The 27,404-nt window shown below is 44.9% G+C and overlaps 1 protein-coding gene across 2 annotated transcripts in view; it reads left to right on the plus strand.

Moving 5' to 3' along the window:
• Window positions 1-27,404, plus strand: part of LOC144692173 (uncharacterized) — a 45,967-nt gene that overhangs the window by 10,659 nt on the left and 7,904 nt on the right. Inside the window, exons 3-5 of one of the 2 annotated variants that reach the window (XR_013579283.1) lie at window positions 2,301-2,669; window positions 11,728-12,111; window positions 14,242-14,339. Coding sequence is in view for 1 of the 2 variants with exons in the window: in XM_078560702.1 (XP_078416828.1) it covers window positions 2,301-2,669; window positions 11,728-12,111; window positions 14,242-14,246 (758 nt within the window). In the remaining variant the exon portion in view is untranslated. Of the gene's footprint in view, window positions 1-2,300; window positions 2,670-11,727; window positions 12,112-14,241; window positions 15,004-27,404 lie in introns of those variants that run through there. The other variant, XM_078560702.1, reaches the window with a different exon arrangement.

A 27,404-nucleotide genomic window follows, 5' to 3' on the forward strand; every position in this document is an offset into this window, starting at 1 on the left:
TAAGCTCGCAGATGACATGAAAATTGGTGGTGTCGTAAGTAGTGAGGAGGAAAGCCTTGGATTACAGGACGATATAGATGGGCTGGTAAGATGGGCAAAGCAGTAGCAAATGGAATTTAATCCTGAGAATTGTAAGGTGATGCATTTTGAGAGGACTAACACAGCAAGGGAATACACAATGAATGGTGGGACCCTAGGAAATAGAGAGGATCAGAGGGACCTTGGTGTACATGTCCATAGATCCCTGAAGGCAGCAGCACAGGTAGATAAGGTGGTTAAGAAGGCATATGAGATACTTGCCTTTATTAGCCGAGGCATAGAATATAAGAGCAGGAGGTTATGTTGGAGCTGTATAAAATGCTAGTTAGGCTACAGCTGGAGTACTGTGTGCAGTTCTGGTCGCCACACTATAGGAAGGATCTGATTGCATTAGAGAGGGTGCAGAGGAGATTCACCAGAATGTTGTCTGGGCTGGAGCGTTTCAGCTATGAAGAGAGACTGGATAGGCTAGGGTTGTTTTCCTTAGAGCAGAGAAGGTTGAAGGGGGCCTGAGGTATACAAAATTATGAGGGGCATAGATAGGGTAGATAGGAAGAAACTTTTCCCCTTAAAGGAGGTGTCAATAACCAGGGGGAATAGATTTAAGGTAAGGGGCAGGAGGTTTGGAGGGGATTTGAGGAAAGATTTTTTTCACCCAGAGGGTGGTTGGAGTCTGGAACACACTGCCTGAGGGGGTGGTAGAGGCAGGAACCCTCACAACATTTAAGAAGCACTTGAAATGCCATAGCATACAGGGCTACGGGCCAAGTGCTGGAAAATGGGATTAGAATAGATAGGTGCTTGATGGCCAGCTCAAACACGATGGGCTGAAGGGCCTGTTTCTGTGCTGTATAACTCTATCACTCTATGACAAAGATAGGTAGGACAGTAAGTTGTTAAGAGGAGGCAGGAGTCTACAAAGGGATATAGAAAGATTAAGTGAGGGGGCAAAAACTTGGCAGATGGAGTATAAGATGGGAAACTGTGAACTTGCCCACTTTAGCAGGAAGAATAGAAAAGCAGTATACTATTTAAATGGAGAGAGACTGCAGAACTCTAAGGTACAGAGGGATCTGGGTGTCCTGGTACATGAATCACAATAGGTTAGTATGCAGGTACAGCAAGCGATTAGGAAGGCAGATGGAATGTCGGTGTTTATTGCAAGGGGAATGGAATATAAAAGTAGGGAAATGTTACTGCAGCTGGACAGGGCCTGGGTGAGACCACATCTGGAGTACTGTGTCCAGTTTTAGTCTCCTTATTTGAAAAAGGATACAATTGCATTAGAAGCAGCTCAGAGAAGGTTCACTTGATTCATTCCTGGTATGAAGGTCGTACTTTATGAGGAAAGGTTGGACAGGCTGGGACTGCATCCATTGGAGTTTAGAAGAATGAGAGGTGATCTCCTTGAAACATATAAGATCCTGAGGGGACTTGACAGGATGGATGCCGAGCGGATGTTTCCTCTTGTGGGAGAGACTAGAACTAGGGGGCCTGTTTAAAAATAAGGGGTCTCCCATTTAAGACAGGGATGTGGGGAATTTTTTTTCTCTGAGGTCCATTAGTCTGTCCCAAAGAGCAGTGGAGGCTGGGACATTGAATTAATTCTAAGCTGAGTTAGATAGATTTTTTGACAGAAAAGGGACTGAAGTGGGGCAGACAAGAAAGTGGAGTTGAGACACAACCAACCCAGCCATGATCTTATCGAATGGTGGAGCAGGCTCAAACTACCAAATGGCCTACTCCTCCTCCTAAACCCGATGTTCCCACTGCAGTTTTGAAGAAGTGCTGCACTGTCAGGAGTGCCATCTTTCAGATAAGAACATAAACTGAGGTCCCGTCTGATTGCTCAGGCGATGGAAAAAGATCCCAAGGCCTTTATATGAAAAAAACAGCAGTGGAGATACCCCAAATGTCCTGACCAATATCTATCCCTCAGCCAATAGCAATGAAAACAGATCACCTGGTCATTAACACAGTGCTGTTTGTGGGAGTTTGTTGTGTGCAGTTTGGCTGCTGTGTTTTCCACATTACAGCTGTGAATACACTTCAAAAGTACTTCATTGGTTGTAAAGCACTTTTGGACATCACGAGGTTGTGGAAAAATGCTATAAAAATGCAGGTTTCTCTTGTATTTGTTTTAAAGGTGCCTCACTTTCTGTTTGAGTGAATATTGCCACACATACAGACATAGTATAAACTGTCTCCACAAACACTGTTGCTGAATAATGGACATTCTTTCAAATCTTTCCCTACCTCAGCTGATAAGAACAATATGGGGCCAGTGACTGGGAAGAAGGGAGATTCTGCCACACTGCCCTGCACCTTCAGTCCTCCTGGCTGGCTTGCTAGCTCCATCACTGTCCTCTGGATGAAGGAGAATCCATACAAAGAGTCCACTGTCTTTAATCACACTCGTTCCCTCGGTGCTGGTTCTCACGACACTGTCTCGGTTACTGTAAATGAAGGGGATCGATATGAACTGATCGGAAACACAACCCAAGGAGACGCCTCCCTAAGGTTGAGGGACCTGTGGCTGAATGACTCCAGTGATTATTTCTGTCATGTGCACATCAAGCACAGGAATGTGGAAAAGGTGACTCAGGATGTGATGAGACTACAGGTTGTTGGTAAGAAAACATCGAGGTCAGTGATAACATAAAAATATAACTTTTGACTGCCTGTATATTTTGCCATTCGGTCAGTAAATGGTCTTGATTTTTAAAAATTCATTCTTGGGATATGGGCTTCACAGGCTGGGCCAGCATTTATTACCCATCCCTAGTTGTCCTTAGAAGGTGGTAGTGAGCTGCCTTCTTAAAACGCTGCAGTCCATGTGGTGTAGGTACACCCACAGTGCTGTTAGGGAGGGAGTTCCAGGATTTTGACCCAGCAACAGTGAAGGAATAGCGATATATTTCCAAGTCAGGATGGTCAGTGACTTGGAGGGGAACTTCCAGGTGGTGGTGCTCTCATGCATCTGCTACCCTTGTCCTTCTAGGTGTAGATGTAGTAGTAGGGTTTGGTACATCCAGGGTTAATGTGGGACTGAGTACAGTACCACCCACACACTGAGGTAAGTAGCTACACGGCCCAGAGCCAGGGTCAGTCTAGAGATGGACAGAGATGTGTAAAGACCTAGGATGGAGACAGCTCCATACCTGTACCCACTACTGTATATATATATATAGATATGAGTTGCTAATAAAGACTTGCTGTTAATATACTCAAGACTACGAAGCCTAGTATCATGGTGTCCGAAGCAGGATTCTCCAGTAGAGGTTGTGGGTTTGGAAGGTGCTGTTGAAGGAGCCTTGGTGAGTTGTGTTGTGCATCTTGTAGATGGTACACACTGCTGCTGCTGTGCATCAGTGGTGGAGGGAGTGAATGTTCAAGGTGGTGGATGGAGTAGAGGTACAACATGTGGACTAAGACAATAAAACCTACTTCATAGAATCATAGAATGATACAGCACAGGAGGCCATTCAGCCCATCTTACCTGTGCTGACACTTTGAAAAAGCTATCCAATTAGTCCCACTTCGATAATAATATATTAATCATATAGTCATAACAGCACAGAAGGAAGTCCACATCGAGTTCATGCCACCTCTCAATCCATTCAGTCCCATTCCCCTACACCAGCCTCATAGCCTGGCTTATTTCCCTCAAGTGCCAATCCAGTTTTCTTTTGCAATCATTGATCTTCTCCTCTTCCACCACCCTTATAGGCAGTGAATTCTGGCTCATTACCATTCATTGCCTATAAAACTGCTGCTTCCCATCCCCCGCTGCACCTCTTGTCCAAAAACCTTCAATCTGGTCTTTGTACCATCAGCTAATGGGAACAGCTTTTCTTTGTCTACCTTATCTGAACCTGTCACATCTGGTACACCCCTATCAAATCCCCCCTCAATCACCTTTATTCCAAGGAGAACAAGCCCAGCTTCTCCAACCTAACCTTGTAGCTAAAATCCCTCGTCCCTGGAACCATTCTGGTAAACCTCCTCTGCACCCTCTCAAGGACCAAAACATCTTTTCTAGTGGGGTGACCAGTATTGGACACAATACCCTAGTGGAGGCCTAACCAGAGCTTTAAAAATGCTCAACATAACTTCTCTGTTTTTGTTCTCAATGCCTCTATTTACTAAGCCCAAGATCACATACGCTTTGCTAACCACTCTCTCAATATGTTCTACCACCTTGAAAGAATAATGCACCTTCTGTTCCTGCCACTCATTAGGACTGTGCTATTAAGTCTATATTGCTTCTCCCTAACTCTTCTGCCAAAATGCAACACCTCACACTTCTCCATCTGCTACTTGTTTGCTCGCTCTATTAGCCCTGTTGCAGTCAACTAGTATCATCCTCACTATTTGCCACCCCTTCAAGCTTAGTATCATTGGAAAATGTTGCAATTTTATTCTGTATTAATATCCCAAGTCATTTATCTATTTCAAACACCAGGCATTAATCAATGTGAAACGTTTAGTGGACTGGAGTGTATAGATGCGAGCATGTTTGTCAACTTGGTCCCTGGTATATAATTAACAAGCCTCAGGGAAGATTCAAGATTAAAAACAACATACAGAATAATGGATTTGTAGAGGAGACACGCAGTTAGTGGAGCACAGGAACATTAGGGTCAGGCGGAGACCATTCAGCCCCACACGTATGTATCCTCATTTAACCAAAGCTGGACGATCTCTACCTTTTAAAAAAATTCTTTCATGGAATGCGGGTGTCACTGGAAACCCAACCCTAATTATTGGTCCAACCCTAATTACCCTTGCACTGAGTGACTTGTTAAGCCATTTCAGAGGGCAGTTAAGAGTCAACCACATTGCTGTGGGTCTGGAGTCACATGTAGGGCAGGTTTAGGTAAGGATGGCAGATTTCCGTCCCTAAAGGACTTTAGTGAACCAGATGGGTTTTAACAACAATCGATGATAGTTCCTTGGGCATCATTGCTGAGACTAGACTAGCTATATATTCCAGATTTATTAATTGCATTTGAATTCCACCAGCCATTAGTCTAGACCTCTGGATTGCTCATCCAGTAACGTTGTGCCAGATTTTCCTGGAGTCCTGGCAATTCTGTGGATCTTTAAGAATGGTGGATGGGACACAGATCCCATTTGTGCTGGTAGGGGAAAGGGGGTGGAGCAGGACTCTCACATGAGGAGAAACCCAACCTCAGTAGGGGATGTGCTGAGCTCAGTGCTGAGTTCAAACAAACCCCATTTACGCTGTAGTGAGGGCTTTAACCCACAGTGTGGGAGTTATGGATTGATGAAGAGATGTAAAGGCTCGTGAAGAGCAGATGAGGTATGTAGGACTGTCAAGCTGTTAATTTATTTAAATCCCCAGCTCTTTAAAAAAAATCAGAAAAACCTGCCTATCAGTGAGAGTAGAAAAAAATTCTGTTCCATTAGTTACAATAGCCGCTTGTTGACATTACCCAAAGGGCTATCATTATATCATTATTAAAGAGTAGGAGCTTTCCACAACCTACAATTATGCCAGCAGGTGTTTGTAAGTTTACAATTTTAATAACAGCTCAAAGGGGTTATTAAAGGATTAGCTGTCTTTGATGTTGGGTTATATAAGGAATATAAGTCTATTTGTTTTGATAATGGATTAAGTACTCAAGGTTCTTTTAAAGTTTTGAATGCAAATTCTTGAATGGGAATGATTTTTTATTAGAGTGAAAGCAGTAATAAGTACTTATAACTTTATTTTATTTCATCTCAACACGACTCCTGTGGTTTGCCCATGGTGAATACTGGGTGAGTTGGCATGGAGGGTGCAAGGACATATGGTAGTGGGCGGGAGGGCATGGACTGACATGAGTTGGCATGAAATTGGCATGAGGCTATAAGGCATGATGGGAGGTGGGTGGGGGGCATGAGTTGCATGGATGGGGCATGGGGAGTAGGTGGGTTGGAGGTGATGGGGTGTGATGTGTGAGGGCCTGAGAGCCTAATATTTGATAAAGCAACTGGGACAAACCAAGGTGGTCCTTCTAAACAGCCTGCCTCGACACACTGGAGCCTTGTGCCTGCCTCCGATCCCCATCCAGGGGAGGTGGGCCCAAATCTATCCTGCACTCATTTCACCCCCCCCCACCTCCCCCGCCCTGCGCCCCTGCACCCCCCCCCCCCCCCCCCACCCCCACCCATCCAACAGAGTGAAAATGGCAGCATTTAGAACACTTTTTCCCATGATGGATGCGCCAAGCTGGGAAATTTCCTGACTCAAGCTACCCAACTCAGGAGCAAAACTCTGGTCCATTGCCACTACGCAACCATCTCCCTCTATTTTAACTTGAGCGGCCTGCCTTTGTTCCAAACTCTTACTCAACTAAAATCACAGTCTTGAAAGCTCCAACTGACCCCAGCGTCCACAACTGCTTGGAGAAGAGGATTCTTGATATCTAATATGATAAATATCATTTCCCTTGAAGTTCCAGATCCAATACTAAGTATCAATGTCACGAAATAAACTTTGGATACAATTTCCACTTTATATGGAAAACCTTTATTAACCTACTAAGCAATAGTATATGCTTACAACACCAGTTGCTTAATAAGACCCGCCCGCGTGCAGGAACTGGTTCTGCGGTGGCCAGTCCGCTGAACGAGTTCTTCCGCGTGATTTCCCGTGACGGACCAAGTCACACTTCCCTGGCTGCAGCAACAATGTCCTTGTGGGCTGTGGTTTTATACTCCTTTCTGATCCTGCACCCTTGATGTATAAGGTAATACCTTGAATTGGGTCATCCGATTGGGTTTCAGTGCCTCATCAATCCCACCAAGGCTATGCAGGGCCACCTGCATGTGGTCATGTCCTGCTCTCAGCAGGGGGCGGTCGGGTCTCTAGATGCATGCCGGCAATAGATGTCACATCTGTATCTTCATAAGGCAGGAAGAAAGCCATTCACACATATCCAGAGAGGCCCTTACCTATGAGAGTTGCTGTAGACAGAGTGTCTGGTAGTGAGCCACTGCCTCAATGTGTGTGTGTGTGTCCCTGTTTAGGTAAAACTGTCTTTATTTTTAAAAAGTTAAATTTGAGCCTCAGCGATGATACCCTAGGTCAGAATTCTCCTGATGTCCTCCGCACTCCATGTTCCTACCATCTGGTATTGAGCTCTCCGCGCTGGTCCACACCACAACTGGTTACATTTTACTCATAAAAAGAAATACAAGGGACATCAAAACGACTTACAATAGTGTTCGAGTGTAAAAACATTTCCTGATTTCACTCACAAGTGGTTCGTATTTTAAGACAATATCCCTCTATTCTGGGCTCCTCTATCACAGCAAACAGTTTCTCTGACTCAATGCTTTTTTTTTATTCATTCACGGGATGTGGGCTTCGCTGGCTGGGCCAGCATTTATTGCCCATCCCCAGTTGCCCTTGAGAAGGTAGTGGTGAGCTGCCTTCCTGAACCACTGCAGTCCATGTGGTGTAGGTACACCCACAGTGCTGATAAGGAGGGAGCACCAGGATTTTGACCCAGTGACAGTGAAGGAACGGCGATATATTTCCAAGTCAGGATGGTCAGTGACTTGGAGGGGAACTACCAGGTGGTGATGTTCCCATCTATCTGCTGCCCTTGTCCTTCTAGATGGTAGTGGCCGTGGGTTTGGAAGGTGCTGTCTAAGGAGCCTTGGTGAATTCCTCCAGTGCATCTTGTAGATGGTACACACTGCTGTCACTGAGCATTGGTGGAGGGAATGAATGTTTGTGGATGTGGTGCCAATCATGCGGGCTGCTTTTTCCTGGACGGTGTCAAGCTTCTTGAGCGTTGTGGGAGCTACACTCATCCAGGCAAGCGGGGAGTATTCCATCACACTCCTGACTTGTGCCTTGTAGATGGTGGACAGGCTCTGGGGAGTCAGGGGGTGAATTACTCATCACACAATTCCTAGTCTCCGACCTGCTCCTGTAGCCACAATATTTATATGGCTAGTCCAGTTCAGTTTCTGGTCAATGGTAACCCCCAGGATGTTGATAGTGGGGGATTCAGTGATGGTAATGCCATTGAACATCAAGGAGCGATGGTTGGATTCTCTCTTGTTGGAGATGGTCATTTCCTGACACTTGTGTGGCGCGAATGTTACTTGCCACTTATCAATATCCAAGCCTGGATATTGTCCAGGTCTTGCTGCATTTGGACATGGACTGCTTCAGTATCTGAGGAATCACGAATGGTGCTGAACATTGTGCAATCATCAGTGAACATCCCCACTTCTGACCTTATGATGGAAGGAAGGTCATTGATGAAGCAGCTGAAGGTGGTTGAGCCGAGGACATTACCCTGAGGAACTCCTGCAGTGATGTCCTGGAGCTGAGATGATTGACCTCCAATAAGCACAACTATTTTCCTTTGTGCTGGGTATGACTTCAACCAGCGGAGAGTTTTCCCCCTGATTCCCACTGACTCCAGTTTTGCTAGGGCTCCTTGATGCCACACTCGGTCAAGGGTTGCCTTGAAGTCAAGGGCAGTCACTCTCACCTCACCTCGGGAGTTCAGCTCTTTTGTCCATGTTTGAACCAAGGCTGTAATGAGGTCAGGAGCTGAGTGGCCCTGGAGGAACCTAAACTGGGCATCAGTGAGCAGGTTATTGCTAAGCAACTGTCGCTTGATAGCACTGTTGATGATCCCTTGCATTACTTTACTGATGATCGAGAGTAGACTGATGGGGCGGTAATTGGCCGGGTTAGATTTGTCCTGCTTTTTGTGCGTAGGACATACCTGGGCAATTTTCCACATAGCTGGGTAAATGCCAATGTAGTAACTGTACTGGAACAGCTTGGCTAGCGGCGTGGCAAGTTCTAGAGCACAAGTCTTTAGTACTATTGCCAGAATATTATCAGCACCCTTAGCCTTTGCAGTATTCAGCCGTTTCTTGATATCATGTGGAGTGAATCAAATTGGCTGAAGACTGGCATCTGTGATGCTGGGGACCTCCGGAGGAGGACGAGATGGATCATTGTCAGGAAGAGACATTAATGTATATAATGTTATTGGAATTTTTTTAAAATAGAAGTTTAATCTGTGTGTTTGCTAATTTGGCTAAAGCCAGCTAGCCTGGGTGCTTTGATATATAGTAGTTTTAAGATGTAAACAGTAAGGAAGAGGTACATTTGCATTTTGTTGAATGGAGCATTCAAGGGTGGGAGTGAAATCTTGCACCTAGCTAGGAGACACCAAGCAATGTTTATATTACTAATAAAATTGGTACTATGAAAGGGGTTTTACTGTTAGAAAAGGTGGAGTTCAAAGGGCCTGGTGATACAATGAGAATTTACATTCAAAGAGAAAGGCTAGGTATATATAGAAGGGAGTTTGTGTGTGCAGGGCGGAGGCATGTAAGATCTAAGCCTGTGAGCCTACAACTGTCTGCAAAGGAACAAATTGAAAGAAACCTAATTTTGAATTTGTAAGGTGAAAATGCTTTGCTTGCTGTCTGTTTAAGTCTATTGGTTATTGCTGTCTTAGTGGAGATTAATTCTGGAATTTGTTAAAAGTTATGATAGTGGCAATTTGTAGCCATGTGAATGCATTTAATTTGTTGTAAATTAATAAATGGTTCATTTAATTTGATATAAAAACCTCTTGAGAATTGGTGGTCCTATTCCTGAATTTAGAGCTGCTACTCAAAACATACCAATTGAAAATATAGGTTATGACAGTTGTTTAATGTTTCCTTCTGGGATTTTAAATAACTCAGTCTTTACAAACTGCTGTGTCACAACATCATCCACTCGGCACTTCTGGCTGAAGATTGTAGCAAATGCTTCAGCCTTATCTTTTGCACTGATGTGCTGGGCTCCCCCATCATTGATGACGGGGATATTTGTGGAGCCTCCTCCTCCAGTGAATTGTTTATCTGTTGGTTGTGGGATTGCTTAGCTCTGTCTATCACTTGCTGCTCATGCTGCTTGTCACGCAAGTAGTCCTGCGTTGTAGCTTCACCAGGTTGACACCTCATTTTTAGGGATGCCTGGAGCTGCTCCTGTCAAGCCCTCCTGCACTCTTCATTGAACCAGGGTTGATCCCCTGGTAATGGTAGAATTGGGGATATGCTGGGCCATGAGGTTACAGAGTGTGGTTGAGTACAATTCTACTGCTGCTGATGTTCCACGGCACCTCATGGATGCCCAGTCTTGAGTTGCTAGATCTGTTCAAAATCTATCCCATTTAGCACAGTGGTAGTGCCACACAGCACAATGGAGGGTATCCTCAATATGAAGACGGGACTTCGTCTCCACAATGACTGTGCAGTGGTCACTCCTATCGATACTGTCATGGACAGAGCATCTGCGGCAGGCAGGCTGGTGAGGATGAGGTCAAGTATGTTTTTCCCTCTCGTTGGTTCCCTCACCAATTGCCGCAGACCCAGTCTAGTAGCTATGTCATTTAGGACTCAGCCAGCTCAGTCAGTAATGGTGTTACCGAGCCACTCTTGGTGATGGACATTGAAGTCCCCCACCCAGAGTACATTCTGCATCCTTGCCACCCTCAGTGCTTCCTCTAAGTGGTGTTCAACATGGAGGAGCACTGATTCATCAACTGAGGGAGGGCGGTACGTGGTAATCAGCAGGAGGTTTCCTTGCCCATGTTTGACCTGATGCCATGAGACTTCATGGGGTCCTGAGTCAATGTTGAGGACTCCCTGGGCAACTCCCTCCTGACTGTATACCACTGTGCCGCCACCTCTGCTGGGTCTGTCCTGCCGGTGGGACAGGACATACCCAGGGACAGTGATGGTGGTGCCTGGGACATTATCTGTAAGGTGTGATTCTGTGAGGATAACTATGTCAGGCTGTTGCTTGACTAGTCTGTGAGACAGCTGTCCCAATTTTAGCACTAGCTTTCAAATGTTAGTAAGGAGGACTTTGCAGGGTCGATAGGGCTGCAAATGCCATTGTCGCTTCCATTGGTCTGTCCGGAGTCACATGTAGGCCACACCAGGTAAGGACGGCAGATTTCCTTCCCTAAAGGACATTAGTGAACCAGATGGGTTTTTACAACAATCGACAATGGTTTCATGGTCATCATTAGACTTTTAATTCAAATCCCACCATCTGCCGTGGCGGGATTCAAACCCGGGTCCCCAAAGCAGTACCCTGGCTCTCTGGATTACTAGTCCAGCAACAATAGCACTACACCATCACCTCCCCATTTATCATCCCACTCTATCAAACCATTTTTCCTTTTTAGACACTACAATTTACCCTTTTAAATCCTGGTATCAATCTGGTGAGTCTGTGCGAAACACCAACCTCCTCATACCCCCCATGAACCCCAATTTACCCCTCATGAAATGGTTGAACATACTCCTCTGAGACAGACGAAATGTTTATCTGAATAAAGAGTGTAGATGTGAGCGTGGTGTTTAACTTTGGCACGGGTTTACAATTAACAAGCTCGAGATTAAAAACTCTCAGTTTTACGGCTTATACTGAATTCACGTCTTATGCTCCTTAGGTTTTTACTAATTTCCCTCCCTAACAGCACTGTGGATGTACCTACACCACAGGGACTGCAGCGGCTCAAGAAGGCAGCTCACTGCCACCTTCTCAAGGGCAACTAGGGTTGGGCAACAAGTGCTGGCCTTGTCAATTGACACTCACGTCCCCAGAATGTTTACCTGCGTTTCTCTTTCTTCCCCAAGCCCCGGCCACTATCCTGGAGCTGTCAACTGTGGGCGATGATACAACTGGAATGACCATCGTGTGCAGGGTGGAAGGCGAGCCACCTGCCAACGTCACATGGATGGACCCTGAAAACAGCACGGTGCCCGGGGACAGCGGTGACACGACAGTCACACGAGTGACGGGCAAACACCAAACCATAGGAAAGTTTCTTATCCCAAAGCTGAGAGGGACGTACAGTTGCGTGGCTGTAAACGAACACGGGAGAGACGTCAGTCAGATCCACTTAGCCACGGCTGACAAAAATTACTTGGATTTCATAATCGGAATGCTGTGCCTGATCCCACTAATTAAATTTCTCCTCCTTCTGATAACAGGGATCATTCTCTTCAACAAAATAAAAGGTATGTCCCTCTGTCTTTGCCCATTTTGTGATTTTAAGCCAAAATGAGCAAACATTGTCCACTTAAATGCGACTGAAAATGATAAACCTGCTTCTCCTGCCCTTGATCAAGGGATGGTGGCAGAGCGGCAATGTTACTGAGCTAGTGACACAGAGGGCTGGACTAATACTCTTGAAACATGGGGCAGAATCTTCGGCTTGGCGAGCGGGGGCTGGGGCCCGCACGGTGACGTTGGGCGTGCATCCCGACGTCATTTAGATTTTCAGTTCGGCGGGCGCGTGGCTGAGTCGGCTGCGCACCCGCCGAACTCTCAAAGGCCTATTAAGGCCTGTTAAAAAGCAATTAAGGCAATCGGCCGAGCTGCCCCATCCACCCTTAAGGTTGTCGGTGGGGGGGGCAGGCGAAGAGCCCAGGCGGCCTTCGCATTTTTCATGGAACCTCATCCACGGGCGGGATGATGTAAAATTTTCAGAGAAAATGTTATTAAAATGAATACACATGTCCCAGCTCATCTGACAGTTTCACATGAGGGGACATGTCATAAAAATTTTTTCAACACTTTACTAAGCTGTTTAAACTTAAAACTAATCACAGAGGTGCCTCAGGGAGATTTCTGTGCTCTTTCGTGCGCATGCGTGAAAGAGAGCACTCCCGACTCAGGCAAACCGCCCCCTGCCCGCACAGGGAGCGCATACAGCGTTTCTGGGCGTGCGTCACGCTGGGCGGGCCTTAATTGGTGTAAAATGTTGGTGCCCAGCCGATCGGGGGCACTGATTGGCTGCGCGCCCACCCGTGCCCGCACCCACACAACCCCCCCGATAGGGAGAAAATTCTCCCCATGAGTTCAAATTCCACCACAGCAGCTGTAGAAATTTAAATCCAATTAATTAATAATTCTAGAATAAAATACTCATCTCATTAATGACAATGAAGCTACCAGATGGTTATAAAAAACCCATCAGGTTCACTAATGTCCTTTAAGGAAGGAAATCTTCTGTCCTTACCCGACATGGCCTACATATGGACTCTTAACTGCCCTGTGAAATGGCCTAGGAAGCCACTCACTGCAGAAGAAACCACTCTGTCCCACACCACACGGACTGCAGCACTTCAGGAAGATGGATCACCACCACCTTCTCCAAGGGAGTTAGGGATGGGCAATAAATTCTGGCCTTGCTCACATCCCAATATCAAATGAAAAAAATGAATACACCAAACATTTTAAAACACAGTATCTATTTGTATCTAATATCAACATGAATATTTTTATACACACCTGTCAGATCTCACGTGGCATTGCTCGTGTGAGTCAGAGGATGTGATAAAGTGTGACATCCATAGTGTGACATCCATAGTGTGACATCCAGTGTGACAAGAAGTTACTGTCAACGTGCAGCATTTATTGCCCATCTCTAGTTGCCCTTGAGAAGGTGGGGGTGAGCTGCCTTCTTGAGCCGCTGCAGTCCCTGTGGCGTAGGTACACCCACAGTGCTGTTAGGGAGGGAGTTCCAGGATTTTGACCCAGTGACAGTGAAGGAACGGTGATATATTTCCAAGTCAGGGTGGTGTGTGGCTTGGAGGGGAACTTCCAGGTGGTGGTGTTCCCATGCATGTGCTGTCCTTGTTCTTCTAGATGGTAGAGGTCGTGGGTTTGGAAGGTGCTGCTGAAGGAGTCTTGGTGAATTCCTGCAGTGCATTTTGTAGATGGTACACACTGCTGCTACTGTGCGTCGGTGGTGGAGGGAGTGAGTGTTTAAGGTGGTGGATGGATGAGGTGCCAGTCAAGCAGGCTGCTTTGTCCTGGATGGTGTCGAGCTTCTTGTGTGTTGTGGGAGCTGCACTCATCCAGGCAAGTGGGGAGTATTCCATCACACTCCTGACTTGTGCCTTGTAGACAGTGTACATGAATAATATTTCCCAAATAAAACCGCTACAATCTTCTGTGTCCTTCAAAAATCTTAAGCATATTCCTCAACTTTGAGTTTAGAGATGTGGCCTTACTTTATAGTGCTAATTCCAATTTCAATATTATCTTATATATTAAATATCTCATATATAGTAAACCTAAATTACTGAATGTCTATTGGACTAACTTCAGTTGAATATTTACTCTTCTCTTTCTTTCCACAGATTAAGTGACCGTACAACCTGAGGGCTAGAAAACACCTGTGACCCCCATATGACCCTTTGTTGGTCTCCTGTCTCTCTGCACCAGGCACCAATCCTGAGTGTGATGCACAATATGGCACCTACAGTATTAGTTTGCCATGCCTTTTTCTCTGTTAATATTTCTCTCTCCAGGCTGACGCTCCCGCTGCAGTGCTGAGGGGGTGCTGCACTGTCAAAGGCAGTGCTTTTCTGATGGGGTGTTAAACCGAGGCCCCATCTGACCTCTCAGGCGGACAGAAAAGATCCCACAGTCACTTGTTTTAAGGGTGGCCGATTTACTACTATCGTTGATAGAGCTGATCTGCAGACACTTTTTGGGTGGAAACATTAAGTTTATTTACAACATACTCACCAGCAACTACACGTGTGCTTTCAACTCCAACTCTATCTCTGCACTGACAGCTAGAGGTAGCCTATGCTACTCTCCTATTGGTTACTACAGATCATGTGATCTTCCTTAACCAGTATTATTCTTAAAGGTACATTACACACTAAATAAAACCATAATTACTACATCATTATTTTGAAGAAGAGCTGGTGTGTTCTCCTGGGGTCCTGGCCAATATTTCACTCTCAACTAACATGACTAATGCAGATTATATAGTCGACATCTCATTGCCCTTTGTGGGAGATGGTGGTGTAGTGGTAATGACATTGGATTAATAATCCAGTAGGCCCAGGCATTTCAATTCAATTAATTATTAAATCTGGACCTATATAACTCATCTTGGTAATTGCCTCCTTTCAGGAAGGCCTTGTGCCAACTTACCAGGCTCATGGCATGGACCTTCCCCTGGCATTGAGGACATGAATTTCCTGTTCTTCTAGCTGGCCTCTTGTGCCTCACCTTTGGAAGCTGTGCCTAGGCCTTATGTTCTGGAATTGTCCTCTGTCTCTCTGTTCCTCTTCTAAAACCCTGACCCTGACCACCTTCCGGACATTTCCTTCATTTTTTTTCTTCCAAGTCTGTGCAGCATTTTTGGGATATTTTCTACAGTAGGTCTGTTATATAAATGCAACTAGCATCCTTAATGTCAATTTGAAGAGGAAACATCATTTATTGTCATTACAGCCCCATCTACAGGTTACAGTTCACCCAGAGAGCTGAGTTCCTGTTTCAACATGCACAATATCCAGGCTTGGGCTGACAAGTGGCAAGTAACATTCACACCACACAAGTACCAAGCATTTGACATTAAATGGCATTACTTTTGCTGAATCCCCCAGTATCAAAATCCTTGGGGTTAGCATTGACCAGATACTGAACTGGACATATAAATACTGTGGCTGCAGAGCAGGTCAGAGGCTAGGAATCTTGTGGTGGGTAACTCACCTCCTGACTCTCCAGGCCCTGTCCACATTCTACAAGGCATAAGCCAGGAGTGTGATGGAACACTCCCCACTTGCCTGGGTGAGTGCAGCTCCTACAACACTCAAGGAGCTTGACACCATCCAGAACAAAGCAGCCCTTTGATTGGCACCCCATCCACAAACATTCACTCCCTCCGCCACCGACGCACAGTAGCAGCAGTGTGTACCATCTGCACTGCAGCAACTCACCAAGACTCCTTGAACTACATCTTCCAAACCCTCAACCTCTAGCACCCAGAAGGACAAGGGCAACAAATGCACCTGCAAGTTGCCCTCCAAGGCACTCAGCGTCCTGACATGGAAATATATCGCCGTTCTTTAACTGTCACTGGGTCAAAATCCTGGAATTTCCTCCCTAACAGCACTGTGGGTGTACCTACACCACATGGACTGCAGCGGTTCAAGAAGGCGGCTCACCACTACCACCTTCTCAAGGGCAACTAGGGGTGAGCGACAAATGCTGGCCCAGCCAGCGAAGCCCTCGCCCCATGAAAGAATAAAGAAAAGACAATTAGATGGAGCATCTGCTGTTAATAGTGGGGTGAAGAGAGGGGTGGGAAATTCACAGAGGATCAGAATCAGACATTGAACATAGGAAGAGGGGGAGTCCATTCAGTCCTTCAAAACTGTTCCAGCAGTCAATGAGATCACAGCTGATCTGTCTCCTGGTTCCAGCCACCCACCTTAGCTCTATGTGATTTAATGCCCTTGGGCAGCAAACATTTATTGACTTCTGATATAAAATTATTAATTGAATTAGCATCTACTTTTTTTATGGGACAGGGTGCCAGATTTCTACCATCCTTTGTGAAGAATATTTTTTTAACTTCGCTGCTGAATGGTCTGGCTCTGATTGTAAGGTTATATCCCCTTGTCCTAGACTCCACATCAGCAGAAATAGTTTCACTCTATCCACCCTCTCAATTTTTAAAATCCAAAGAATCTCAGTCAAATCACTCCTTGTCCTTCCACATTCCAGTGACTACAAGCCGTAAGTTTCAAGGTTCAGGAGTCACAGATCACCCCAGAAAGGCAGTCCAGAGCTCATAAGTGATTTTAAGGTCATTTATTAAGTTTATTAAGAAGCAACAGTTTAGATACGATGCATGAACAAATAAACAGGAAACACATGTGACCCATGACTGGTGAGAGCAGTTTATTGATCCCAGAGGGTGAAGAGTCAGATGGTCAGGGTGAGTGCTGATCCCTGTGGCTGGAGGTGGCAGCATTCTGTTCAGTAGCCAAGGCATTAGAAAACTTTTCCCCTGGTCTTCCTTCATCAACCCTGGTCTTCCTCCATATTCCCCTGGTCTTCCTCCATCTTCCCTGTCTTCTTCCATCTTCCCCTGGTCTTCCTCCATCAACCCTTTCTTCCTCCATCTTCCCTGTCTTCATCCATCTTTCCCTGGTCTTCCTCCATCAACCCTTTCTTCCTCCATCTTCCCTGTCTTCTTCCATCTTTCCCTGGCCTTCCTCCATCACCCCTTTCTTCCTTAATCATCCCTTTCTTCCTCCATCTTCCCTGTCTTCCTCCATCTTTCCCTGGCCTTCCTCCATCACCCCTTTCTTCCTCCATCTTCCCTGTCTTCCTCCATCTTCCCCTGGTCTTCCTCCATCATCCCTGGTCTCCCCCCAGCTGAAGAAGGCAGCTGCCTGATGAGGACTGCCCCCTGACTCCAGTCAGCCATTAATATACTTTGTTTCCAGGGGCTGATTGTTGACCCTGTTAATCACTATTCAAATAGCTCTGGCCAATGACGACAGGACAGGTACCCAAGGTGTCGGCACTTTGTCCATCACTTCAGCCTGAGGTCATCTTTTAGTTGACCTCACGCTTGGACCCATTTGTTAGCCTTTACTGGACACTTGTATAGGGGGACAAGACGCTGCCCTAGGAATGTCAGCATGGCAGCCTGATCCAAGAGACCACAACATTTCTAGAGACTGTTTATGTGTTTTCCCAGAGAGAGATGAGAAATTTTTCTGCACAGTGGCCTCACACTGTTCCTACTAACTCCATAAGAATTCTATAATATTTTGAAGAATCCTATTTGTTACAAAGCCAACTTTACCTAATTTCTAAAAATCTAACCCTTGGAGATGTGATAACTTTTTGGTGAATCTGCATTGCACTCCTTCCCAGACCAATATATCCTTTGTCCGTTGTGGTGCTATGAGTGAGGTGAGGTTACAGGTGGGATTTAAAGATGAGCTGAATGATCCTTTTTTAGGTTTAACATTAGGGGAGGTGTGGGGGTGAACTTAGATCCAGTCTTAGTCCAGTGAGGACAGGGAAAAAGTACAAGTGGGACTCAACGCAGGGCATGGTGTAGCTCTTGATGGTTTCTACCACTTTTACCATGATATATTCTGTTGTCGCTATGCTTGAAGGATACTACTTGGACACCATGAAGCAGCCTTGTATAAGTTACAAGTCTGTATTAACACCCCTGAACGTTGTACATATTTGCAGTAGGTATGGAGAGGACTCCATTCTAGGTCCTTACACATTACTACTCATCTCTAGATGGGCTCATGCTCAAGTCTATGTGCCTTCTTAAATAACTGTGTGGTCGGTACTGTACTCAGTCTCATGTTAACTCTTTAGATCCTTCTACTACACCAGCCCCCTCCAAGTCTATATCCCCTCGATAGAGACTGACATTAGGTTACTTCCAGTTTGCTTCAAGTCTTACATTACTATGGACCTTCTGTACCAACTTTACTGTTACAACTATAAACTATTCTAACCCTATGCTAATTCATTATAAACATTAACAGCATTAACACTAAGGGCATGCAGTAATAGTGTTCTTATACCTCATCTCCCCCCCAAGTCCTTGACATCAGAGATTCAGGCGGTCTGGAGGTTTTGTTCCCCTGCCACATATTGTTTGCTGTCCGGTTGGGAGAGTGGTAGGCTCTAGAAGTTCTTGCTCTCAGTGGTGGTTTGGAGGTTGTACTGGGATGTGATTCTCTTCATTTTTTTATGGTGTGGCAGGTCATATGTGCCAGGTAGACCAAATCCACAAGGGAAACTTGGCCAAGCTATCACAACGGTTTTGCAGTTTGTATTTATTGAGAGAAGATTTTTGACCTGAATTTAGAAATGATGAGTCCACTAACAACTTTAAGAGGTTTTAAAAATTAAATTAAAACATTTATTAGCAAAACAAATTAATTCAATCACATACATAAGATTACAGTTACTTGATATTATAACAAATCCCCAAATTCCTAGTTAACCTGACTCCCACCTACACATCTCCTTTAAGACAGCAGTCCAAAATAGATTTTAAATTTAAATAGGCAATCTAGCAAGGTTACCACAGCACCCACTCAACAGTGGAATCCCAAAGGCTTTTCAACACAACTTTAGTTATTGGAGCAGCACTTCTTCAAAGTGGCTAGAGATGTTCTCCAAGGCTGTTTCACCTGGTGTATCTTTCCAGATTTTCCAGGGTCATACTCCCACATAGCCTTCCACCCCTCTTTATATATGTCTCTCTCTCTTTAATGTATAAAATCCCATTGTTCTACATGTCTCTGGAAATTTGCTTTTCCCATAATATAAAAATCTTTCATGTTGTCAATATGGCCTTTTCCTTTTGGAAAAAATAAATGTATTGCTTTGCCTTGCTTATCTTGTTAGTTGTAAACATCAGATCATACCTTAAGGTTGTCGGGCAGGCCAGGGGCCCCGGTGGGAATTAGAAAAAGCATCAAACCTCATCCACGGGCGGGATGAGGTTTCATGTAGGTTTTAAAAAAGTTTTAACAAAGTTTTTGTAAAAATTATGGGCATGTCCCAACTCATGTGGCAGTGTCACATGAGGGGACATGTCAGGGAAATTTTAATGTTCTATTTTTAGCTTTTTTACATTTAGAGCTGATCTCCCTGAGGCTGCACTTAGCCTCATGGAGATGAGTGTGCTCTTTCGTGCGCATGTGTGAAAGAGCGCACTCTCGGCTCAAGGAATCCCCCTCCCCGCCCGCACAGGGAGCGCTATGCGCTCCCGTGCAGACATCACACTGAGCGGGCCTTAATTGGCCCACCCACGTAAAATGGCACCCGATCCGGGGGGGGTGCCGATCAGAAGCGCGCCTGTGCACGCCTGCCCTTCAACTTCGTCCCCGACGGGGGGGGAAAATCCTGCCCCATGTGTAGCTAAATTTGTCCTCCCCAGCTTATTCTCAGAAAAAGCTTTGTGTGACTGCAATAGCTTCTCCAGTTCACTTTGACACTTGTTGGAAGGTAACTCAATGTTACATTTAAATTTTAAGTACTCCCTCATTGTCCAATTTGATTAGAGGAAGGTCCTTTTCAGAATCTTTGATTTTTAGCTATTTCTCTTTCTCTACCACCACTAATACCTCCTTTTGGTTACCTTCCCTGTCAAAGTACTTTTTAAGTATATTTACATGACACACCCTCTGCTTCTTTCTTCTATTTGGAGTATTTAGTAAATAGTTTACTTCACTCAGTTTCTTTTCAATCCTGTAAGGCTCACTAAACCTTGCCTTTAATGGTTCACCTAACACTGGTAACAAGACTAACAACTTCTCCCCAGCAACAAAAGCACAAGTTTGGGCCCTTTTATCTGCCTTTGCCTTCATCACCTGCTGTGATATCTTAAAATGTTCCTTAGCTAACTCACAGGCCCTGTTCTTTGAAGTTTATCACCTAATCCAAGAGAGTAGTTTCCGAATTCTGACCCACTAACGTCTCCTGAATCAATTTAAGTAGTCCCCTTACTTCAAGACCTTAGACTAATTCAAAATGACTACATCCCAGTGGATTCATTAGGAGCATTCCTCATAGCAAATAACGAGAATGGAATTCCCATATCCCGGTCCTGTGGATAGTCTTGACTATACGCTCTCATTATGGTTTTCAAGGTTTGATGCAATCTCTCTAAATCACCTTGTGATTCAGGATGATAAGCTGTTGACTTAAACTGTTTTATCCCCAGGCTGCTCATTACTTCCTTAAACAGCGGTGAGATGAAATTCAAACCCTGATCTGACTGTATTTCTTCCGTAGCCCATACCCTGTTAAAAAATTTAGTCAACTCTTCCACAATTCTCTTTGCTGTAATATTTCGTAAAGGTATCGCTTCCAGAAACCTTGTAGACACATACATAATTGTCAGCAAGTCCTAATTTCCACTTTTAGTCTTTCGGAGGGGCTCTACACAATCAATCAAGACCTTGTTAAAAGGTTCCTCAAATGCTTGAATAGGAATTAAAGGTGGCGGTTTAGTTACTGCTTGAGGTTTTCCTGTCACCTGACATGTGTAACATGTTCTACAGAATTTGACTACATTTTTATGCAATCCAGGCCAATAAAAACGTTTTTGTATGTTCGTCTCTGAGTCTTCCTAATTCTTAAATGTTCCCCTATTGGAATTTCATGAACTACTCTCAATGTCTTATTTCTGTATCCAGATGGTATAATTATTTGATGTATGACCATCCATTTCTCCTCTGCTGAAACATGAGAATGGTCTCTACTTCCTCATTAATACATTACCTTTAAGGGAATAACATTTTGGAATACATTCTGCCTCTGCTTCTGAATAAGCTGTCCGATATAACTTCTTTATTTGTGAATCCTTCTGCTGTAACTCTACTAGTGTAACTTTACTAAACACTTCCGTTTCATTCTCTTCAACCTTCTCTTCCTGCACAATCTCTTCAGAGACAGATCCAGCTAATTGAATATTAGCATCTTTACCCTGCCTTTTAAACCCCTTCTCTTCCTCTTTCAACCTGTGAGTTTGTGTTCTCATTACTACACAATCTGGAAACAATCCAGGATGTTCAACTACAATAGGCATCACCAACATCTGTGACCCAGCCATATCATTACCTAAAATAAATCGAACCCCATGTAATGGGCAATTTTTCCACTATTCCAACAAACACTTCACTTGTTTTCAACTTACTTTTTAAATTTACCTTCCACAATGGAATAGGTTTAGCATCTCCATGAATCCCACTTATTACCACTTTTCCCTCCAATACTTCCTTTGGACAACAAATATCACTCTCCCATAACATTAAGGATTGACTAGCCCCTGTATCTCTTAAAATTTTAATATCTTTGCCTGCTCCACCCTGTACACATGGAAAGGCTTTCCCTTCACACAGAAAATCTTTAAACATTTCTGTAACCTGCCCTTTCAGCACTCCCTTGGGTAAATTGTGAACACCTTCCCACTTCATTACCTATTACTGATTCTTCCTGCTTCACCTGTACACAAACAGCTGGCTTTACCCGATTCTGGATCTCAGACAATGCTTTTATTTCCAGAGCTTTTCTGTATTCTAACTACTGCAATGGGTTTTCCCAATACACTGACTTTGTGTGCCTCACCTTATTACAATGAAAATACTTCAGTTTTTGAGTGTCACTTCTACCATCAGCACCTTCCTTTCTGGCCGGAGGAGAAACTCCCTGAAAATTTCCAACTGTTCCTTCTCTTCCTTTCACCTTTCCTGTTTCTATGCTTCCCGGATTTAAATGGATGACGAGAAAAAGGTTTGGATCGATGGACTAGCTCATAATCATCAGCTATCTCTGCTGCTTGTCTTACTGTTTTAACCCTCTGTTCCTCCACATGAGTTCTCACCGACAGAAGGAATTGAATCTTTAAACTCTTCCAAAAGAGTTGCTTCTCTCAGAGCTGCATGTGTTGTCTCTAACTTTAATGCCTGTATCCACTTGTCAAAATTACTTTGTTTTACACTTTCAAATGCAATATAAGTTTGTCCAGGCTGTTTCCTTATATTCCTGAATTTCTGCCTGTACGCCTCAGGAACCAACTCATATGCACTCAAAATAGCCTTTCTTATTGCCTCATAATCCACCCCATATTTCTTCTGACAGCAATGCATATACCTAATGAGCTCTGCCTGCCAACCTAGACTGTAAAAGCAATGTCCAGATTTCTTGTGCTTAGCTATCTCCTCAGATGAAATAAAGAATGCTTCTACATCCCTTTCTGCACATCTCCCCACTGGGTTTGAAATTGAAAGTGGTTGTTTCCACGTCAGAGGTGGTGGCAGAGTGGTATAGTCACAGACTGTTATTCCAGAGACCCAGGGTAATGCTCTATGGACCAGGTTTGAATCCCAGTGCGACAGATGGTGAAATTTGAATTCAATAAAAATAGAAAGTCTAATGATGACCATGAAACCATTGCTCATTGTTGTAAAAACCCATCTGGTTCACTAATGTCCTTTAGAGAAGGAAATCTGCTATTCTTACCCTGTCGGGCCTACATGTGACTCCAGACCCACAGTGATGTGGTTGACTCTTTAAAAAAATGCTCTCTAAACAAGGGCAGTTAGGATGGGCAATAAATGCTTGTCTAGTCAGCGATGCCCACATCCCATGAATGAATAAAAAAAAGAACCTTCCCCTGCATCTGAGATCACCTTTTTAACTTCTAGCCGTCTAAACTGATATTCTCTATCCTTTTACTTTTCTCTTTCCTCTATTGCTAATTTCTCCCTCTGAAGATCAGGTTTTCTCATTTCCACCTCCCTTTGAAATGTTCTTTTTCCTGTTCCTCACCTTTCGCCCCCAACTCAAATTTTTTTCATTTGCAACTGAACCTTAGCTGATTCAACTGATTCACTAGTTTCAGGTATCCCTTCCAATCTCAAATGCTGTGCCATTACTTCAATTATATCTGCTTTCTCTGGCCCTGCAGTTAACCCTAACTGCAACTTATCCCTCAATTCTGTTAACTCAACCTTAGTTACTTTTTCTAAACCAATCAGGGTTATGTCTTCTGCTCCCAGAAAAGTCTTAGCTATGGATAAAGCCATATTTGCAGTCTCGCCACTTTAAAATCCCACAATCCAACTCCTGAGTCCAATGTTCTTCTCGTACCCACAACCTTAAGATTCACCACCTCCAAGCTAATCAAGGAATTTTTAAAAATCCCACAAAGAGCCCCCAGTTTTGTTATGATATGGCATGTGATATGTGCCAGGCAGACCAAATCTACAAGGGAAACTTGGCCAAGATATCACAATGGTTTCGCAATTTGTATTTATTACGAGAAGGTTTTTGCACTTGACTCCCAACTACACGCCCCCTTTAAGGCAACAGTCCAAAATAGATTTTAAATTTAAATAGGCAATCCAGCAAGGTTACCACAGCACCCACTCAACAGTGGAATCCCAAAGACTTTTTAACTCAACTTTAGTTATGGGAGCAGCACTTCTTCAAAGTGCCTATTGGCGTTTTCTAAGGCTGTTTCACCTGATATATCTTTCCAGGTTTTCCACGGCCACACCCCAACATAGCCTTCCATCCTTCGTTATATATGGTTCTCTCTCTTTAATGTGTAAAATCCTATTGTTCTACATGTCCCTGGAAATTTACTTTTTCCATCATATAAAAATCTTTCATGTCATTATTATGGGTCGGCACTTTTGGAAAAAATAAACATAATGCTTTGCCTCACTTATCTTGTTAGTTGTAAACATTAGACCACCTCATTGAAAATCAAACAACCCCTTCACTTATCTAAAAATGCAAATTCCATTCCCACCCTATCTGTGGAACCTTCACCCAAGCTTATCCATCTCCATTTCAAAAGTCTGCTTTACACCCAACTCTTCTGAGAATTTCAATCCTGTAGTCTAAGCGTCTCTAGTCTAATTAAATCAGTCACGCAGACAGAACCATCCACACTCACACCCATAAGCCTACAACAGTATTATGATAAATAGGATAGTTTTGCGACAACCTCTCCTGTTGGCTGGAGAAGATCGTGTGCTGTGCAGGCATCCCTGCTGAGGATGGAGAAGGGCTGATCCTGCATGACATACATCAGGTCCGTGATCTGTTTATTGTCATACCTCAAGGGTTCCTGCATCATGCCAATGACCGGGAGTTGGACTCCCTTTGAGCCCTAAAGTGGGGTGTCCGTCATTTGGATCCAGAGGCCTTGGAGACATGGTTCCTCTTTGAATAGGACAGTCACTCTGGCACTTGAATCTAACTTAAAGTTTATTAGATGGCCGTTCACCATGATGTCTGCATTCCAGAATGAAGAGCCGCATTGTCTGATGTCATCCATGAAGAGAGGCTGTGTATCCTCTGGGTCACTGGCCTCGACCTCGTGGATGGTTTTCGGATTGTCTGTGCGATACTGGGGTCTTGAACATACGAACAAGCAGCAGGAATAGGCCATTCAGCCCCTCGAGCCTGCTCCACCATTTAATAGGATCATGGCTGATCTGATAGTAACCTCAAATCTGCATCCCACCTACCCCCGATAACCTATCACCCCCTTGCTTACCAAGAATCTATCCACCTCTGCCTTAAAGATATTCAAAGACTCTGCTTCCACCACCTTTTCAGGAGGAGAGTTCCAAAGACTGACAACCCTCTGAGTGAAAAATGTTCTCCTCATCTCCGTTTTAAATGGGCGCCCCCTTATTTTTAAACAGTGACCCCTAGTTCTAGATTCTCCCACAAGAGGAAACGTCCTCTCCACATCCAACCTGTCAAGACCCTTCAGGGTCTTATATGTTTCAATCAAGTCACCTCTTACTCTTCTAAACCCCAGCGGAGACAAGACCCATCTGTCCAACCTTTCCTCAAGAGACAACCCACCCATTCCTGGTATTAGTCTGGTAAAATTTCTCTGAACTGTTTCCAAGGCATTTACATCCTTCCTTAAATAAGGAGACCAATACTGTACACTGTACTCCAGATGTAGTCTCACTAGTGCACTGTGCATAACCTCCCTACTTCTGTAATCAATTCCCCTCACAATAAATGATAACATTCTATTAGCTTTCCTAATTACTTGCTGTACCTGCATACTAACCTTTTGTCATTCATGCACTAGGACACCCAGGTCCCTCTGCACCTCAGAACTCTACAATCTCTCACCATTTGGATAATATGCTTTTCTTTTATTCTTCCTGCCAAAATGGACAATTTCACATTTTCCCACGTTATACTCCATCTGCTAGATCTTTGTCCACTCACTTAACCTATCTATATCTGTTTGTAGCCTCCTCATGTCCTCTTCACAACTTACTTTCCCACCTATCTTCATGTCATCAGCAAATTTGGCAACAATCCCTTCAATCCCTTCATCCAAGTCATTTATATAAATTGTAAACAGTTGAGGTCCCAGCACTGATCCCTGTGGCACACCACTCATTACATCTTGTCAACCTGAAAAAGACCCATTTATGCCTACTCTCTACTTCCTGTTAGCCAGCCAATCTTCTATCCATCCCAAAATGTTACCCCCTACACCATGAGCTTTTATTTTCCACAATAAGCTTTGATGTGGCACTTAATCAAATGCTTTCTGGGAATCTAAGTACAGTACATCCACCAGTTCCCCTTTATCCACAGCATATGTTACTTCCTTAAAGGACTCCAATAGGATGGCTAAACACGGAGCTGAATTTTATGTCGATTGAGTGGGTGTGCGCCCAATCTGATTGGACACGAACTCACGTGAGATGACATCGGGCGGCCTTCCCGATGTCATCGTGTGGCGGCCACATGTAAAGTCGGAAGCCCGCCCGCCAACAATTAAGAGGACAAATAAACCCATTAATGGCGCAATTGTCTGTTACTTTTCGTCGCCCATCCAACCTCACGGTTGACAGCCGGGCAAATCGGCCGGATGGTCTTTATGTTTTTCATGAAACCTCATCCAAGGGTGGGGTGAGGTTTCCGTTATGAAATAGAGTAAAAATAACAATCTATGGGCAGCACTTTTATCATCCAAATTTTCAGGTGCCTGATTGTGATGCTCGGACATTTTCTTTCTGCTTTTTAAAACTTTACTGGGACATTTTCGGATCTGCAGCTCCCTGAGGCGTTCTCTCTGCCTTCAGGGAATTTTCTCTCAGCACTTGCCCACTTGCCCGCGCCTATGTTGACGCCTTTGCCCACTCTCCTCCCACCCCCCACCCTGGCAACGCTGAGCTTATCAGCACGCGCTTCATGCTGGCTGGCCGGCCGTTAATTGACCAGCCAGCGTGAAATCGTGGTTGGGGGCTGACCGCGGTCAGCTTCCGGCCGATCCCAGGCCCCCTGATCTTGGTGGCCCACTGAGCTTAAAATTCAGGCCACAATTTCCCTTTCACAAAGCCATGGGAAGAGTTTTCCGGTTGGCTGCCCCTCGGCGAGTGGGGGTGGGGGCGGGGGTGGGGGTGGGGGCAGGGGCGGGGGCAGGGGCAGGGGCAGGGGCGGGGGCGGGGGTCAGGGCGTGGGAGTGGCAGGGTCGGGGCGTGGGCGTGGGCGTGGTCGGGGGCGGGGCAGGGGCGGGGTTGGGGTGTCAGGGCGTGGGAGGGGCAGGGTCGGGGGTGGGATCAGGGGCAGGGTTGGGGGTGGGGGGGGGCGGGGGCTGGGGGGCAGGGGCGGGGCCCACTCGCCAAGGTGTAAAATGATGGGCAGTGATGTCAGGCATGAGTCCCGACATCACTGCGCGTCATTTAGATTTTCAGTTCGGTGGGCGCGGGACCAACTTGGCTGCACGTTCGCCGAACTGTCAAAGGCCTATTTAGGCCCGTTAAAAACTAATTAAAATAGTTAAATGAGCTGCCCCGTCCTCCCTTAAGGTTGGCGGAGGGGGGCGGTGGGGGGGCAGGCGAAGAGCCCAGGCGGCCTTCGCATTTTTCATGGAACCTCATCCACGGGCGGGATGAGGTTTCATGAAGGTTTTATTAATTAAATAAAGTTTTCCATTAATGTTCTT

This window comes from Cetorhinus maximus, chromosome 2 (genome assembly GCF_964194155.1).
Source record: "Cetorhinus maximus chromosome 2, sCetMax3.hap1.1, whole genome shotgun sequence".
NCBI lineage: Eukaryota > Metazoa > Chordata > Chondrichthyes > Lamniformes > Cetorhinidae > Cetorhinus > Cetorhinus maximus.